The sequence below is a fragment of the Cyanistes caeruleus genome, chromosome 19, assembly GCF_971803275.1.
Source record: "Cyanistes caeruleus chromosome 19, bCyaCae1.hap1.1, whole genome shotgun sequence".
NCBI classification, from domain to species: domain Eukaryota; kingdom Metazoa; phylum Chordata; class Aves; order Passeriformes; family Paridae; genus Cyanistes; species Cyanistes caeruleus.
Window position 1 is genome coordinate 949,964 of NC_141719.1, and position 17,896 is coordinate 967,859.

General features: G+C 54.1%; 2 protein-coding genes across 8 annotated transcripts in view; one reads left to right on the plus strand and one right to left on the minus strand.

The window, feature by feature from the left end:
• NTN1 (netrin 1) overlaps positions 1–11,497 on the plus strand; it is an 84,848-nt gene extending 73,351 nt beyond the window's left edge. The window contains exons 5-6 of the mRNA XM_086857083.1: positions 1,957–2,031; positions 7,776–11,497. Coding sequence (XP_086713209.1) covers positions 1,957–2,031; positions 7,776–8,104 — 404 coding nt within the window. The 3' untranslated portion in view covers positions 8,105–11,497. The remainder of the gene's footprint in view (positions 1–1,956; positions 2,032–7,775) is intronic.
• Positions 1–17,896, minus strand: part of STX8 (syntaxin 8) — a 106,798-nt gene that overhangs the window by 4,248 nt on the left and 84,654 nt on the right. The window contains exons 8-10 of one of the 7 annotated variants that reach the window (XR_015277945.1): positions 9,509–9,689; positions 7,126–7,792; positions 3,415–4,178 (exon numbers count right to left, since the gene is read on the minus strand). The exons of 1 other annotated variant lie outside the window; for it this stretch is intronic. Coding sequence is in view for 5 of the 6 variants with exons in the window: in XM_086857090.1 (XP_086713216.1) it covers positions 7,369–7,792; positions 9,509–9,689 (605 nt within the window). In the remaining variant the exon portion in view is untranslated. Of the gene's footprint in view, positions 1–3,414; positions 7,793–8,404; positions 8,527–9,508; positions 9,690–14,420; positions 15,491–17,896 lie in introns of those variants that run through there. 5 more of the 7 variants (XM_086857084.1, XM_086857090.1, XM_086857086.1 and 2 more) reach the window with 5 other exon arrangements.

A 17,896-nucleotide genomic window follows, 5' to 3' on the forward strand; every position in this document is an offset into this window, starting at 1 on the left:
ATCCCTGCAGGCGTTCACTGCCCACCTGTCCTTGTGTCACCTCTCGTTCTGCCCAGGGGCCAAGGTGTGAACATCCACAGAGCTCCAGGATTTCTGTGCCAGGGAGAGCCAGCAGCAGCTTGATCACACCCCCACTGCTGTGCCGAGGACATCAGCAGCCCAGCAGAGCAGCCGATGGCCTGTCTGTCCCCTGGCATTCCCTGCTCCCCCAAAAAGCTCAGGGGAAGCTTCCCCGGGCTCTTAGGTCACTGCACAGACATTCAGCTCCCTTAGAGACTTTTCCCTCAAGGTTTATGGCCAGGAACTTTGGATCACCAGTGCCTTGGATCAGGAATGTTTCTGCTCTCTGTGCTCAGTGACACCAGGCAGCCATGTCCTGTGTGGTGGCATCCTGCCCCCTCCTGCCCCTGGCTGGGGCTCTGCTAGCATATCTCCATCCACTCAGCTACTGACGGAATATCCACGCCTTTCTCAGTGTGTTTCCAGTTTTACTCCATGTTCAGAAATGTTAAATGAGAAAAACAAATGGGAGGAGGCATCAGTGGCTGGAAGCCCTCAGCCATCAGGGTTTGGAGGGCCCTTGGCTGGGTTGCAGCTGGGCACAGATCTCAGCTGGGGCTCTTGCAGGAGGAAGATGACAGGGCTTGGATTTGGCCCTGGCTGGGTCCTGCTGGAAGAGCAGGAGGCCTGGATTTCCTGAGGGTGTCTCCTGAGGAGTGGGAGCAGCAGAGAGCCATGGGCTCAGACAGGCACTCTGCATGGCCAGGTTGAGAGGGGCTGGGACACACATGACTCACAGGAGTTGGTGCTAAGGGAGTTCCTCCTGGTCTTGGCACCCAGTGTGAGCTGGCCATGGGATGCCAGCAGCATTCCCACCTTCCCGACCACCCCAGGGGCCGTGCTGGGACATTCCAGCAGGTTCACACCTGTGCTCCAGCAGAGGCTGGGGAAGGACAGTGCTGGGAGAGATGGAGGCCTCCAAGGGCTGGCATTTGTCCCAGGGCCTCCTGCTGCAGACAGATGTGTCCTTCCTCCCTGCACCAGGGGATCCTGTGCTGCTGGGGCCCCTCTGGCACTGTGGGTGCTGAGGAGCCGTGGATGTGCCTGGGCAGCACAGGGGGAGCCCACCCCAATCCTGGCAGCTGGCGTGGGATGGCTGCTCTGGTGCCACGGGGACGTTCCTGGTGGTGGCCAGAGGACACTGCCACCTGCTGCAGAGGCAGTCGCTCCCAGGGTGTGGCTGGGTGTCCCCACGGGCTCCATCCAGGGCCGTGCCCGTGGCCCATGGCCCGTGGCCAGCGGCGGTGGCAGTGCCAGGGGGCCGTGCCAGGCTCCCGCCGGCCGCCCGGGCCAGGCCTGCGTGTCCCAGCAGTGGGGGCCCATTAGAAATGAAATGTTCCTACTGGGGTATTTTATTTGCACACTTCAGTAGAGTGGACACCAAAAGGCTTTGCTAATGCTTCATGGGCTGCTAATTTCCTCTCTGACCCGCATTGTGGCGGGGTGACCCCAGCCCGAATCTCTCGGCAATGAATGCCAAAGGCTGACACCGGCCCGGGTTAGGGGTGACAATGGGGCCTCTGTGGGCTCCGGGCAGGCTCCAGTTGGGAGCTGGAGAACAGGGGGAATTTGTGTGGCTCTCAAAAGCTCTGGGTGGCACAATAAGGGAGGCCCCCGGGGTCTCCCAGGAAGACAGAGGCGGCCGGGGAAGCCGGGCCGGGGGAGGCGGAGGGAGGATGGGCTCCTTTGTGAGCAGCTTTCTTTAGAAAGGAAGGGCTTTCTCAATGCCCCCTTCGACGACCCAATCGGGGCCTGGCAGATGGATATCACAGGCACGCTGCTTATTCATGGCAGGCTGCAGCTTTGAGCCGGCCCCCCCTTCCCCCAGCGCTTTCTTCATTTTAAGGCTAATTTGTTTTGTTAATGTTTTCTTGCCCTCCCCCTCTCTCGGCGCAGACTGTGACTCGTACTGCAAAGCCTCCAAGGGGAAGCTGAAGATCAACATGAAGAAGTACTGTAAGAAAGACTATGGTGAGTGTCCCCTCTCCGAGGGACGAGCGTGCCAAAGGGGTGCGGGGCAGGAGCATCCCCGGGGGTGTCCCCAGGCCCAGCCAGGCACAGCCCTGCAGCTTTGGGAATGGCTTCTGCCAGCTTTGGACAGGCAGCAGTGCCGTGTGTCACTTGGGAAACTGGGATGAGCACTCTGTGGATCCTGAGCTGGGTCTGAAAAGACTCATCTTTTCCAAGTGGTTTCCAGCATCTTCTGGGTTATGATGACACCGTGTCCCCTCTCCTCTCACTGTGCTGTTATGTGACACAGCTTCTAAATATTTTAAAATATTTACAATATTTTTTGCTGTGGGAGTGAGCAGCAAGCAGTCTCCTGTCACTGGATCCAATCCCCCCATAATTCCCAGGAAGCTTCAGAGGGTGGCACAGCTCACACGTGGATGTCTTGGAGATTTGGGTGTTGCACTCGGATCTGTCGGAGGTTTGGGTGACACACATGGATCTGTTGGAGGTTTAGGTGGCTCTCACATTTGGATCTGTTGGAGGTTTGGGTGACACACATGGATCTGTTGGATGTTTGGGTGCCACACTCGGATCTGTTGGATGTTTGGGTGCCACACTCGGATCTGTTGGAGGTTTTGGTAACTCTCACATTTGGATCTGTTGGAGGTTTGGGTAACTCTCACATTTGGATCTGTTGGAGGTTTGGGTAACTCTCACATTTGGATCTGTTGGAGGTTTGGGTGCCACACTCGGATTTGTTTAGGGCTGCCCTGTGGGCTCCAGCAGCCCCTGGGGAGGGTGTGGGTGGCTCCAGAGGGGTCCCAGGCAGGGAGCAGTCAGCAGGGAAGAGATGCCGCTGGAGTGGTGATTAGGGGAGCTGCAAAGAGCTTTTCCTTCTCTTTTCTCACTCGCCATCACTTGTGCAGCCTCCCCAGTGAGCCGGAGCCGACTGCTGGGGCTGGCTCAGCTGCGGGGACACTGTCACGGTGCTCCCACCCGACCCTCCTGGCCATGGAAGGGTCCCCCACAGCCAGGGCAAATTCGCGTTTTGGGGACAAACCAGGGCGGTGAGGCAGCGGGGTGAGCGATGCCGGGGCAGCCCAGGCTTTCAGCAGGGCCAGGGAGGGAAGAAAGGGTTGAAAAGGTGCAGGGAGGGATAATAAAGACTTTGGGACTGACACCCCAGCAGGAAGCCAATTAGGAGGCTCTTTTCCTCACCGTGCTGCTGGCATCGCTGGGCTGAATGTCCTAAAAGGCCCTAATTAGCTTGAACAGAGTTCCTTCTCCCGCGGGCTCAATCGGGAGCTATCATCCGCCCCGCGCTCCTCAATGGGGCTTTTTAGCTCCCCGCTTCATTCAGCCTTTCAAAGGGGATATTTTCCCTTATTTATTTTTCGTATCTGTTTGTTTTTGTCGGGTTTGTGGTGTGTTTTTTTTTTTTCTTTTTATTTTAATTCGGGCTTTTTTTCCCCCGCGAGATGGGTTTGGGTGCAAATATTTGGAGTGAAACAGGAGGGGAGGGCAAGCCGGGAGATCCAGGGACGGGGGGAGGCAGGAACAGAGGCAGAAAAGCTTTTCCTGGGTTTATTTTGGCTGCGTGGGGAGCGCAGGGCCACTCAGCTCCCAGAAAAGCAGGGAGAGAGGAAGGGTTTGCTGGGGTGGGGGCAGTTAAATCCCGGGAAAGCAAAAGGGATTCCGGCTGAAGGCACTGAGCGTGGAGAGTCCCAAAAGGAGAGGGGATTTGATGAGAGCAGGCGATGCTGATCCGGGTGAGGTGTGAACATCCTTTACCCCCTCAGGCACCACATTTTCCTCCCGATTTTGGGGATCTTTCCGCTCTCCCTGGGGTGTGACTTTGGTTGAGGAAACCTGGAGCTTTCCCATCTCCGTTTTGCCGCTGTTTCTGAGCTGCCTGTGCTGCAGCGGGGCCCGGTCCTGCACGGATGATGCTGGCACGTTTTTGTACCAGCACTGCGGTCCCAGGCATCGCTCCCATGTCGGCCCTGCATCCCCATCCCAGCACTGGGGAGGGAACAGGATCCTCATCCGAAAGGTGAGATCATCTGCTCACTTTGCCCTTTCTTGGAAAAAAAAAGTAAAAAAATCCTTCCTTCAGTGGAGCCTTCTCTTAGTCACCCCCTTTGTCGAGAGGAGCTTGGCAGGGGCTGCTGGAAAAAAGCAAAACGTGTTTTCAAAAGGCAGCTTGAAAAGAGGGCGGGAGGGGGGAGAAAAAACCTGAATCCTCAAAAAAAAGCCAAGGCAGGGGGGAAGCACCAACCCTGGCACTCACAGCCCCTTCCACTGCTTGGAAGGTGGAGAAATCCCATCCCTGGAGCTGAGCAATCCCTGCTGGAGCCACGTGCTGAGGGAGAGAGCTGGGGCAGTGAGGGGTCCCCCAGCAGCAGGGCACACCCAGGGATTAGGGATCATAAATCTCCAATATTAAACCAGTAGGAAATTGGCAACTGGAGCGAGGCAAAGCCGCCGCCAAATAAATTAAAAACTGAAAAAAAGGGGGGGAAAAAAATTCACATTTTAGCACTTTGCTCCAGTGAGGAGACAGCCCTTTACATTCCCAAACCCAGATGGTGTCGGGGTCACCTTTTGCTGTGGGTTGGAATAAAATCCACATGGACTGCACTCCACTTGTGCAGTGAGAGGGGAGCCAAGCCTTTGGAAACCCCTGCCTTGCACTGGGACATCTGTGCCTGCCACCGCTGTCCCCAGCACCCCCTTCCACCTGGCCATATTAAATACCCTCAAACTGCTCTGTTCCCACTGCCACTCCTTGGGCTCTTTCCCAGGGGCCAGCACTGTGATGGTCCCCAGATCTGCAGCTCCCACAGACAGGTCTGTGCATGGGGTATGTGTGAAATTCCAGGATTCCACAAGAGGATGCACACATTTGGCCCTGCAGCCCAGCCCTGAGTCAGCCTTAGCAGGGGAAGCCTTGAACTCAGGAGATTTATCACAAACCCCAAATGTAAATTAAAAAAAGAATGAAATAATTAGGTTTTCCCCAGCCTCCCTCCTTTGATGGCAGCCTCAGGATTTTGGGGCTCTGACTCACTGAATGCTGCAAGGCACTGCTTTGCTCTCAGCCTTCAGCAGCTGCCCTGCCCAAAACGTTGTTTTGAGGCTTTGGGCTGGGATTTGTTTTTATGAACATCAAACCATCCACCCCTGGGCTATCTCCAGCTTGCAGCCTTTGGGGCTTTCTTGTGGCTGGAGGCTCCCAAGAGCCAGGCCTCGAAGAGCCAGGAGCATCCCTGAGCTCTGGGGATGCAGGAGAGGACCAGGGACCCCCCCTGCCCTCCCACAGCCTGAGACCACTTGCTCACCTTCTTCTGCGAAAGAACCATTGTGTGCTGAGAGCTGGAAGGCAGCAGCCAGGTGGGATCTGAGGTTCAGGAGTATCAGTGTCAGGTGGGATATGGTTCATGGGGCAGCCCCAGCTGCCCCCCAGCTCCCCAGGCCCTTTTGCTGCCTGAGAGCTCCCTTGGGAGCAGAGCAGGCTGCAGGGAAGTGAACCTGGAGAAAAATCTCTGGAACTCTGGGAGTGCCTGGGGTGCAGCAGCTCCAGATTCCCCCCAGGGCTCGGCTGCCCAAAGTTTGCAAAGGTCAGGGAAGAGCAGGCAAAAAGCACCAGTGGGATCAGGAGCTGGGCTGGATCCCCTCTTCACTGAAACCAGTGTCACCAGTGTGGACCAGAGCCCATCCTCACTGAAACCAGTGTCACCAGCCCCAGCTGGAGCCATGGAAGCTGCTGCTCCTTTGGCTTTGTTCTCCTGCTCCAGGGGACCACAGTAAGGGGAACCATCCCCATGAGGAACCATCACCTCCTGCTGCCCCAGGGGCTCTGTCAGGGATGTTTTTCCAGGGGTAGACCTGAGAGCAGGGCTTCCATGGGAACATCAGCCAAGTGAGAGCAGCTCAGCACAAAGCCAAGCTTTGTCCCAGGAGAGGGCAGATGAAGGACAACACCAAGCCCCAAAGCCAGCTTTGGACTGGGGGGACACAGCTGAGCCAGAGCCCCAAATCTGGAAGGGACTGAAACCTCCTTCATGGGAAGGGAGTCCTTAAATCCCTGGCGATTTCTCCAGGGGAGCCAGTTTGGGTTTCCAAAAATTCATCCTGGCCCCTTCCTGCCTCTCTGTGTGTCCTGTGTCCCCTGGGAGATGCTGGAGGTGCTGGTCCCACCCCACCACTGAAATACCCAGGCAAGCACCACTAAAGCTGGGCTCCAAACCCAGCTCAGGAGGAACTGGATGTGAAGCTATGGGCAGAAATCTGGCTGTCAGGGCAGGCAGCTGTGGCTGCGCCAGCCAAGCCTTCCTCAAAGCTTTCACTCCTTCCACTTCATTAATAAAAAGGGAAAAAATAAGAGACGGGGGCCTTGACATAAAAAAAAATACAGACTGTGTGTTTTAGAGCAGAGTTTCCTGTAACCACCTCTCTCCAGTTCCTTTTCATTCATTTTCTCCATTTTGTCAGTGTGGACCCAGGCAGGTCAAAGGTTTAAGCTTTTTTGGAAAGATTTGTTTCCAAAAAATAAAAGTTGGCTACTCTTCACATTTTGTTACCTTCACACCAGACAGGGAAATACACAGTCAGAGCTTAGGGTTGTTTTTTTTCCCTTTTTTCCCTTTTTTTTTTTAATGAAAGCATCTGGCCTCCATGACATGCTCTGAAGAAATATACCCCATATATTTTGCAACGTGTTAAAAAGCTGTGCTAGGCTGCAGAGCTCTGCTTCCTCCCAGAGTCTGGAATCACTTGGTTTTAGAGACAGGGGGATGCTCCTTCACCACCAACCCAGGGGGGAAAACTGGACTGTTACAAGGCAAATGGCAGAGTTTTCCCTGAGGTTTTGCGATGTTTCTTCTCCCTCTGTTGATTTATACAAATAGGATTGGCCCCACTGGGGCTCAGCCAGGCAGCTGAGACAGGCAGGTGAATGGGCAGGGGGTTATAGCTCCCAGGGCATGGAGGGAAGAGTGGGGAAAAAGGGAAAAGCTCAATGATTTGGCTAAAAAAGCTCTTTGTGGTTGTGCTGTGCCAGCCTGTGCAGAGCCTGGCTCCTTCCTGCTCTGCCAGCCAGACCATCCTCACCTGGGATTTCCCTCTGGTGGGAATTCCTCATCCCACAGCTGGCAAACACACCCAGGAGGGATGGGCAGGCCCTGCCTGGGGAAAGTATTTTCCTGGAAGCTGATTTTTAGCCTGATTCCAGGAAAGAGCAAAGGCTGGAGTGGTGGAGGCCTGAGGTTTCCTCAGTTCATGGCTACAGAGGAGGTTACACAGCATCAGCCATGGGCTTGGAAAACGTCATCATCATCACCACCATCATCATCATCACGTTGTGCAGGGATCACAGTTGTCCTCCCACCTCAGTCTGACTGTGGGGGCTGGTGGTCTCCCAGTCCTCTGCCAGGACACCAGGAGATCTCCTTGGAGCCCAGTGCTGCCATTTAACACTTCCAGAGAGGTTTCTGTGACTCTGCCAGATGCAGAGCTGGAGAGCATCTCCCAAGCCTTTGGTGCTCTTGGAAGCTTTGCTGGGACCCTCAGATGCAGCACTGACTGCTCCTGTTCTTGGGGATGGCCTGGGGGCAGCATTTTGGGGCATCCACAACCCCTGGCTGCTGCAAAATCCCTCTTCCTCACACAGCCCATTAGGTAAGGCTTGAAGCTGATTTTCTCCTCGCCAGCCCAAACAGTAACGTGTTTTCCTCTCTTGCCTGTGTGTTGCTGTTTTCCAGCTGTCCAGATCCACGTCCTGAAAGCAGAGAAGAACGCGGACTGGTGGAAATTCACGGTGAACATCATCTCTGTCTACAAACAAGGCAGCAACCGGATCCGGCGCGGAGACCAGACCCTGTGGATCCACTCCAAGGACATAGCCTGCAAGTGCCCCAAAATCAAGCCCATGAAGAAATATTTGCTGCTGGGCAACAACGAGGACTCCCCGGACCAGAGCGGCATCATTGCAGACAAAACCAGCCTGGTGATCCAGTGGAGGGACACGTGGGCCCGGCGGCTCCGGAAGTTCCAGCAGCGGGAGAAGAAGGGGAAGTGTAAGAAAGCCTAAAGGAGGAGGAGGAGAGGGAGAGACTGACTGTGCATGCTGCTTTGTGTAGAGCTGGGGCGGGCAGGGACCGGCTGCCAGGGCGGGCTGGGGGGACAGGGGGACAGCAGCCATGGCGGGGGGGGACTGGGCTTGCAGCTCGTATTCCAGGGAAGACAAAACCCAACAGAACCCAACAGGACCCAAGAAAACCCAACAGAACCCAAGAAAACCCAACAAAACCCAACAGAACCCAACAGGACCAAACGAAACCCGATTGCACGCACGGACAGAACCCATGAGGGGCGTGCGGGCGTGCAGCACCTGGGGCCCCCCAGCTCGCTCCTGCCCCGTTGCTGAAGAACTCAGAGCCACCAAACTGCCTTCCAGCTGCCAACATCTGCTGCCTCCAAAGCACGGCATGGGAACATCCACCCTGTAAGAAACTAATCAACAGCACCGCTGGAAATTAACTCCCCATCCCCAAAATACGTATTTGCAACTTAGGCTGACGGAGACAGTTCTTGTAGAGGAAACTAAACCGAGACTTTTGCTGAGGACAGATCCGAGGATCGGCAGACGGGGTCTTGGAGGCCTTTGGTACCCAACAGCTGTGGCCACCACCCACTGATGGTGCCTGGGGCGGCCGAGGTCTCCAGCTGTGATGATGCTCTGGGCCCACAGTAGGCACAGCCACAAGGGGACAATGTTCATGGGTGATTTCTGCTGTGCATAACTCTGGGAATGGCTCCGTGCTCAGCCCCTGACCCTGAGGATGCTGCCCCCAGCACACTGAAGGAGTGTGAGCCCACATCGTGCCCTGTCCCCCTCCAGCCACCCATTCACAGGTGAGGAGTCAGTAACCAGGATCCCCAAGGAAACACCCAGACCTGACAAAGAATGAGTTGGCATCCAGTTCCCACAAAGTGCCCTGGAAGATCCTGCCAATCTCAGTTCCTGAATCTCCACTGTGGCCACCCCTGAACCTCCTCCATGGACTTGGTCCCCTCTGCTGCTGTCAGCACACCAGGAACCCTCAGATGGTAGAAAATCCCTGTAGATGACACCAAGGTCCTGGCTGGTTTCACTCCCAGACTCGGGCAGCTCTCCCAAACCCACAGCAGCTCTGCCCTCGCTCTCTCTGGAGCTGCATCCCCCTGAGACCCCTGTGAAAGGGCTTGGAGACAAAGTGGGGAGCAGAGTGTGCCAGGGACTGTCCCCATGGGCAGTGAGGCCAGTGCAGAGCTCTGAGGCTTGGCTGGAGTAGAGCCCACACAGGGCAGGGACTGGCCCAGGGAAGGGGTCTCAACCAGGAGCAAGATGTGACCCACCTGGAGCTCTCCTCCTTCTGCTGGGGGGAGAAAGAGCCAATTGAAAATTCCCAATTTCCAGTCATTTATGCACTGAGCACAGTGGAGGCTGCCTCACCTCAGGCTGGAGCATCTTCCCAGGGGCACCCTGAGGGCAGGACTGGCTCTGGAGCTGCCAGCTCCGTGCCAGGCTGCTCCCCTGCCACACCAGCCCATGGGGAATGGGAATATCCAATTCCACCTCATCCATGGAGACCGGGAATAGCTGGGGCAGGAAGGCGGGGAGGGCAGGACGGTACCTGGAGGAGAAGCAAACATTAGTCGCTATGAAAAGCAAAACCTCCCCAATATTTTTCCTTTTAGGAAACTTGGAAACATCTCTTTTATGACATTTTCCAGTGGTTTTGCCTTGTTTTATAGCAATTGACAATATTTATATAATGACATAAACCACCATAAAGCAGGGTAGCCATGTAAATAGGTGCAAAGAGGAGGCTCCCAGGACTGCTGGAGACACCACCCGGAGGGATCCAACTCTGCTGAGCCTCCCCTGCCACCACAAGGCCCCCAGAATTAATCTGGGTGTTAGGAGAAAAATTCCACCCTGCACATCAAGCAACTCCCCCCCACCTCCCCAGTCTGTGTTTTCTCCCCTTTCCCAAACTGGACTTGGTTTTCCTTATCTCAGAGCTCAAGGAGAGCTGATGGGTTTGCAGCCAAGGGAAGTGAAGCCACCAGGTTCTGAAGGATAAAATCTGACCTCAAGTGTCTAAATGGAGGCTTAAAGCCCCCAAATGGGGCTTGGATGCTCTCCTGCAGTCAGCTGCTGCCAGGGAGCCCCAAAGCTGAGGACAGCACATCCCCAGGTAGCCGAGACGTCTCCAACCTTCAAATGGTGCCTAAAAGTAACAGAACCCAACCCAAAGCCAGTTCTCATGGAGAGCAGGAAGGAAAGACCAGGGGACGTGGGGACTCAGGAACTGCCCATGGCAAAATTGGACATCCAACACTCCCAGTTTCCAGCCTTGTCAAGCACAGCCACCCTCCCCAGCATGGCCTGGACACCCCAAACCCCCCAGGGACACCCTCCAGCCCCTTCCCTGCTCCCACTCGTCCTGGAGGCTGCAGAAGATCCCCCACCCCCTCATCCCACGTCCAGTCCCCTCCAGGCACTGACACAACCTGGGGAATCAGAAGGAAATGAGTTGGCACAACACCTGGATCCTGGCACAGGAGGGAAATCCCCAGACTGTCCCACCAGGACCTGTCCCTCCACTCCTGCTGGAGTTTTGTGCTTTCCAGTCAGACCAAGCAAAGCCCCTGACTCCACCCAGTGCCCTTCATGTGCTCCTGACCTGCAGGAGCTGCTGCTGGAACTGGTGCAACAGGAACAGCCTCTGCTGGCAGGGCAGAGCAGCCCCATTTCTGGGTCCAGAGGTGCAGCTCCTCCCTGCAGCCAGCCCTGCTCTAGGACATCTCCAGGAGGACAGCAAAGAACCCAGTGCCCACCCATTGCCCTGGGGACAGGAGTGGGGACCCCGAGGACAGTGGGGTGGCCGGGAAGGGGCTGTGGTACCTGCAGAGAGGCTTCAGAGAGCAGCTGAAATGCCAAAACAATCATCACTGACCGTAGCACCCGACAGAAGTCGCTTGGTCTCGTTTCTGTTCGTTCCATCGTGTCTGTGCCCCCTCCCCGCCCTGCCTCACCCCCTCACAAACCTGTGTTCGTTTTGGGGTTGGTTTTTTTTTTGTCAAATCTTTTTTTTTTTTTTTTTTTTTTTATTTTATTATTTCTGTTAATATCTTGAACTGTAAATGTTGTTTAGTTATGACCATGGCAGATTGCTTTGGGCGATGTTTCTTTACAATGCATACTAATATATTATGGTTATTATATATGAATATATTTAATGACACGTGAAAAAGTTGTGGATTTTCTTATTGTTTTTCCGAGTTGTTCCTTTTTTTTCCCTTTTTTTCTCCCCTTTTGTTTGTTTGTTCATTAGATTGGCTGTAATTGACCCGAAGGAGCTTGTAACTGTTCAGCACCCCCTCGGTAGAACTAAAGTCAGAAACCAGTTGAATAAACTCTTGTAAACTGTAAAAATCTCCAGGAATTTCTGCTTTTTCCCACCCCATTGCTCACTGAGCCTGTGGGACAAGGACCTGGGCAAGGAAGTGACGGTGTCCCCTCCACCCCCCTAGCTCTGTCAGCTCTTTGTGACTGGCAGCCCCAGACCTGTCACCCAGCACCCAGCACCCCCAGGCAGTGGCCACATGGCCTTGGGGACAGGGGTCACCGTGGGTGGGTGGCATGGGGGGTCCTCACCAGCCCCTGTGGGCTCAGCTGTGCCCTGCAATGGGACCCCAGCCACATCTGGGGACAGCCCAAGTTCAGAGTCAGGAAAGCTGCCAACCCCACTCTGGACCCATTTCTGTCCCATCCAGAGGCTGCTCAGCAGTGCTGACCCTTCCTGCCCGTCCTCTGCAGGGCTCAGGGCTCCATCAGCTCCATCCCAGGATCAGCGGGGTCAGCGCTGCCGGAGCCCAGCCCAGGCAAGGACCGGTGGCACCGACACGTGGAGAGATGGAGGTGGGGGGAACTGAGGCAGCAAAACATTTCCAGGGACAAAAATCCAAGCAAAAGGTGCTGCCAAGTGCTGGGGTCAGCCCAGCTGACCTGAGCCTTCAGCAGTGCTGGGAATTTATGAATCCAAAAACATCATGGGGGGTGGAAATCTCAGATCTTTATTGCAGAGACAAATGGGTCACAAGTGCCAGCCCTCTGCTCTGAGGGGCAAATGGGCTTCCCAGATTGCAGGTGGCCACTTGTCCAGAGGTGACACAGTGGCTCTGGAAAGAGGGGGATGAGGTTTTTCCCACGGAGGACTGGACCTGGAGTGGTTTTCCCAGCTTGGTCCCACCAGGCAGCAGTGTGGGAGAGGAGCCATCCACGCACCGAGCTCACACCAGGAATCAGGGCATGTGAAAATGCCCAGCAGCCTTCCCAGATGATCCCTGTTCTCGTGCAGGAGGTGGGGATTTTTCCCAGGGCACTGGGACATGTGTGTTGCACACACCAGAGCTGCCCCCAGCCCTGGGAGTTTTGATGAAATTATAGCTGGAAGCAGCTGAACTCCTGAGCACGTCCTGCAGCAGAGAAATGGAGGAGGTGGCAGGGAAGGTGACACCTGGGGTGTCTCTGGGCACATTCCAGGAGGTTCTTTGCTTGCAGAAGCCACTCCAGGTTGGCTTCTCCACTGCCGCTGCTCAGAGCCAAACCCCGGCGTCTCTCGTATTTTAACCTTCCTTTTTCTTTAGTGGGGCAGGGAGACAGAAAACCTTCCCTGCACACAGCAGAGCACTGCCAAATCCACTGCTTTTTAATAAAATTCCTCACCCACACCACACGTTAAATGTTACCTAAAGGACAAGGCTGAGAACCTCTTTGTTCACCAGCACAACGAGCAAATCCTGGAGTTTCCATCCTTCCCAGGCACTCACAGGAAAAATGTGTTGGAGGACCCAGTGGGTCAGAAGGGACCTTTGAAAACCTCGGCCAGAACAAAGTCCCTGTGGAAGACTGATCAGGATGAGCTACGTGTCCATCCTGCATGTCCTGGGAATTCAAACAAAGCTGTAATTCCCTCCAGAACTGACAGCTTTAATTAGCCCAGGCCCGTGGTCTCATCTGAACAAACCCTGCTGCTCTCCTGCTGCCTCTGAAGATCCACGGGGCTGCTCCAGAGCTGGGAGTGGAATCCTGCCCTGGGCTCAGAGGCTGCTGCTGAGGAACAGCTCCAGAGCATTCCCGGTGTCGCTGCCTCCACAGAGCTGCAGGAATGCACAGATTTGGATCTCCTCTCCAAAGCCTTTCCTCGTTTCCAGCTGGAGCAGCCCTGCTTAAAGCTCCATTTCGAATCTGACATCAGCAATGAACTCATCAACTCAGGTTCATCCATGACCCCCTGCCCTGTCACTTGAAAACCAGAGGACATGAGACCACCTCTGTCCCTCCCCTCTGTGACAGCCACATGCTGAAGCATCTCTACAAGAAAACTGGCCAGGCACAGCCTGGGCTGCACTGTAAAGGCTTCCAGGGTTTTCTCCAGCAGAGCACATGGAAGACTCTGGAGGAGCTCCAACCTCCAGTCTCTCCTGCAGCTCTGAGTGCTGAGGACGGGCTGAGCATGGGCACAGAGCCCTGGCTGAAGCTGGAGGGGGCACAGCTGGATCTCAGGGCCTTTCTCTCCACCAAGTTCATCTCTGTCACCCCCATGCCCTCCCTAGGAGCACAAAGACAGGGAAACACTCTCTGGCTCCAGGGGACAGCTCCCACAGCTGCAGGACACTGCAGCACCTGTGGATCCCTGGGGATGTTCAAGGTTAGACTGGACAGGCCTTGGAGCAACCTGGGCCAGTGGAAGGTGTCCCTGCCCATGGCAGTGGTGGCACTGGATGGGATTTGAAGTCCTTCCCATCCAAATCATTCTGGGATTCTGTGTATTCCATGTGTCCCATGAGCTCCCTACCTCTGCTTCCTGCAAAACTCCACCTGTTTCCATGGCCCTCATCCTCAGAGCCTGGAGCTGGGCTCCAAACTCCAGCCAACACCTGCACCCTGCAAGGAGATGAGTGAAGGTGACCTGCACTTACCAAACCTTTAACAAAGGGGGCAAGTCCCAGTCTGGGGAAACCGAGCCCAGAAGGGCAGAAGGGATTTGTGCCAGTCAAGAGGGAAGCCAGCAGCAGGACAGCCTGGTGCCCACCTCCCAGAGCAGTGCTGGATGTGCTGTGTGGGCAGAGGGAAACGAGTGCCAAAGCCAGGTGAGAGCTGTGAAAGGAGACACCACCAGTGCAGGTGAGGGCCAGCCCTTGCCAATCTCACAGATCTGTCATAATACACACAAAGTCTGACAGAAATTGCTCTTTTCCTTCTCCAGACCAGCTCTCAGCATATAGCAGCATTGGATAAATCATTCACAGACAACACAAGAGAGTAGAAACAATAAACCCTCAGGCAGAGAAACTGTATATAAATGGATCAGCTTTAATCAGTACTTATTGCTTGCTCTATTAATCCTGAAATCAAACCGGCATGTGTAACAAAATAATTATTCTCTTGGCCAGAAGCAAACATTTAATACTTCTTTTTCATTAGTTTTGAAATAGGTAACCCTTTCTCTCAGCTGTAGAAGGGTGTAAGAAGCTGTCAAAGGAAGAGACAGAGCTCAGTGAGGACGTTAATTCTGATGCATGTCCCGAGGCCAGGCTGGCAGAGCCCCTGGGGAGCACACGAGGGCAAAGCTCTCCACTCTCACAGGCTGGGCTGAGTCCTGCTGCTGCTTAACTCCCATCCCTGGAGATCAATAACTCACCAATAACTATCCCTGGGGACCAATAACTATCCCTGGAGATCAATACTTCCCCCATGAGCTGAGCACTGACCCAGTCTCCAGTGATTCTGGGCAGCCCACAGCAGTCCTGCAGGGCTGTTGCTTCCCATCCCGTGAGAATCCAGGTGCAGTCATTCTCCAAGGCTATTCCTTGGAAACCCTGGAGCATTTTCTCTCAGAAGAAGGGATCCCAAAGCAGGGGAGCGTTGCTGTTCTCCAGAGCACTCCAGGATTTTGGTGTTTGGAGGCCTGGGATGTCTGAGCTCAGGGAGATGGGCAGGGCAGCAGCAGCGTGTCCCCAGGTGCAGATGCAGGAGAGGTGGCTCCATCCTGCAGCTGCAGCTGCCTGAGTGCCAGAGGAAGGTGGGAAGAGTGGGATGAAATCCTCTTTTCCCACTGCAATCCTTCAGATCCCACAGAGCTCCTCAGCCATGCTCCCAGGAGAGTGGATGTCTGGTGGACACTGCTTCAGCCTGCTGCTGTGGAGTGAATTCCCAGCTCTGGAGTTTCTTCCCAAGGATGGAGTTTCTTCCCAAGGATGGAGTTCATTCCCAGCACAGAAGGTCCCTGCATATGGCAGGAGCCTCCCTTGAGCCCTGGTGCTCCCGTGGAGCAGCTGCTCCGGCGGGGTCGGGGTTAACCCGTGGGCCAGAGCGCAACCACGGCAATGGCGATGAGCAGCAGCACGATCACCACCAGCATCCCTGCAGGAGACACAACAAGGATTAGGCTGCTGCCTTTCTCATTTACAAATGGGTTTCTGTGATTAAATTCCCCCTGCTCCCAGCTGGGAAGGGTTTCCCCTGCCCACCCCTGCCAGGCCCTGAGCAGAGACCCAAACCCCAGGCTGGCAGAGCGGCTCCTTCTCCTCCTGACCCTTCAAATCCAGCAGTGCCTGTGGGGTATCTTCCCACCCCAACATCTGCCATCAAGGGATGTTTAACTCACAGCCAGGCCAGTTGGGCTTTGCTGGAATCCCTCTGTACCATCCCACCAGGGCAAAGGATTAGCGAGGAGGAAATCCAGACTGCGCCAGGAAATTGTTTCCAACACAAAGTGCTCCTGCTTTCAGACAGAACTCTGCAGAGCTGGGCTTTCAGGCATGTACCTGACCTGGGGAAACAGGGATCCCACAGTGCTCTGCCCCACCTCTGCCTGTGGCTCCGTGTGCCCCATCCTGCCCCAAAACCCACTGGATCCCTGCAGAAGTTAATGACAAATGAGATTTTACAAGATAAGATCCTCTTCCCCTAACTCCCGTTTCTCAGCAGGAACTCTTCCCTTTCTCTCCCATTTTTTAGAGGAAAGGGAGAAATGTTTTAGTGAGAACATTCTGGATCCACCTCCCAAACCACCCCCAATAAACAAACTCCTCACCCAGCTGGATCCCTGTGCTGGGCAGTGGCATCACACCCATGGGCATTCCCTGCGCTTAAATGATCTTTTTATTAAGAGGCTTTTATTTGTGTTCAGTATCTGCTGTGTGCTGTCTCCCTGCCTGAGCTGAGGGAACACAGAGGGTTCCAAGAGCAGAAAATCTGTCCCTTCCTCTGCTCTGCTCACTGAGGACTATTACTCAACCACTTACAGTATTTACAAGTCCAGCTCATGCCAATTAAAAAAAGGATGTATTGAAATAAACTCCTCTTTCCAAGCTGGAAAAGGATATTAGACACTGCTTTTTGTAAATAGTGTCATGTTTTCTGTGCAGAAACTGTTCCTCTGCCAGGGGGCCAGGATTTATTTTTTTTTTCCAGGGAAATAAGAGTTGCCACCAACAGTATTTTTTTCTTTAATGCTCAGCTGAAACCATTTGTGATCCCATCTAACCTTGTCCCCTGGCACTGGGAGCCATTCCCTGTGTCCTGTCCCTCCATCCCTTGTCCCCAGTCCCCCTCCAGCTCTCCTGGAGCCCCTTTAGGCCCTGGAAGGGGCTCTGAGCTCTCCCTGGAGCCTTCTCTTCCCCAGACTGAACAGCCACGACTTTCTCACCCTTTCAGTCTCGTATTTTTTACACCTTAATATACATTATGGAGTTTTCAACAGAGCCAGAAGCAAATAATTTGCCTAAATAGGGAAGAAGTAAGATCTGATAAAGCTGCCACATTCCGATTCTCTGTTATGTTTTGCACTGGAGGGAGAAGTTTTAGAGGGTGCAAATCCTTCACACAGTTTCAGCGTAACAGAGTTTATGGACTGCAGCAATTAACAGACAACCGAGATCAGCTGCTTGGAAAATACTCCATAGGTGTGAATTAGTAATGATACAGAGGGGACTTAATGGGGTGTAATTATTCTTTGACGAGTCCCAAGAAAAACTGCACATAAACCCCAAATTATTCCCCAGCAGGAAGAGGGGAAGGTGGGGGACTAATAAAGAATTGCTAATGGGCAATGCTGAGTGAGGGAACTGAAGGGCACTGAGAGAGGGGACAGCAAAATGAAATAAACCTCCTTTCACTCCTGGAAAAAGACTGGCATTAAAAACCTGGAGCCAAAAAGCCAAGTGCTGTCCTTGTCCCAGCTGAGGTGGAAGCAGCAGAGCTGCTGATCCAGGGACCCCAAACCAGGAGCACACACGTCTCAAAGCACCTCTTGCATGATACAGACCAGATGTTACACACATTTCTTCCCCCCTGTACCACAGAACAGAAGATTAGAAGGATCTGAAGGTTTTAAACCTGGGTATTTCACGTTCTTTCCCTGCAAAAGCTGTGGATAGGATCTGACAGGAATTCTGCATTCTGAGGTCCCTGCCTGCTCTGCCTTTTTCTGCTCAAATGCTATGAAATATAAATATTCCCCTTGACAAGCAGCCCTCGAAGAGAAGTTCAGGAATCAAAGCCATTCTTAAAGTTAACAGGAGTCGGAAGAGAACAAAGAAAAGATTCTCGTGCAAAAGGAAACAGCGCCAGGAATGCAAACCCAAACTGCATCTCTCAGGGCAAGGTGGGAAACAGAAATCTCTGTGCAATCACAGAGCAAACAATTCCAGCAGGCTGGAGTAAATGCCATGCTCCTGAAGCTCCCTCTGCTAAAGGCTCTGGGGCAGTGCTCCAGCTGCTGATCCAGCTGCTGATCCAGCTGCTGATCTGAGAAGCAGGGCAGGA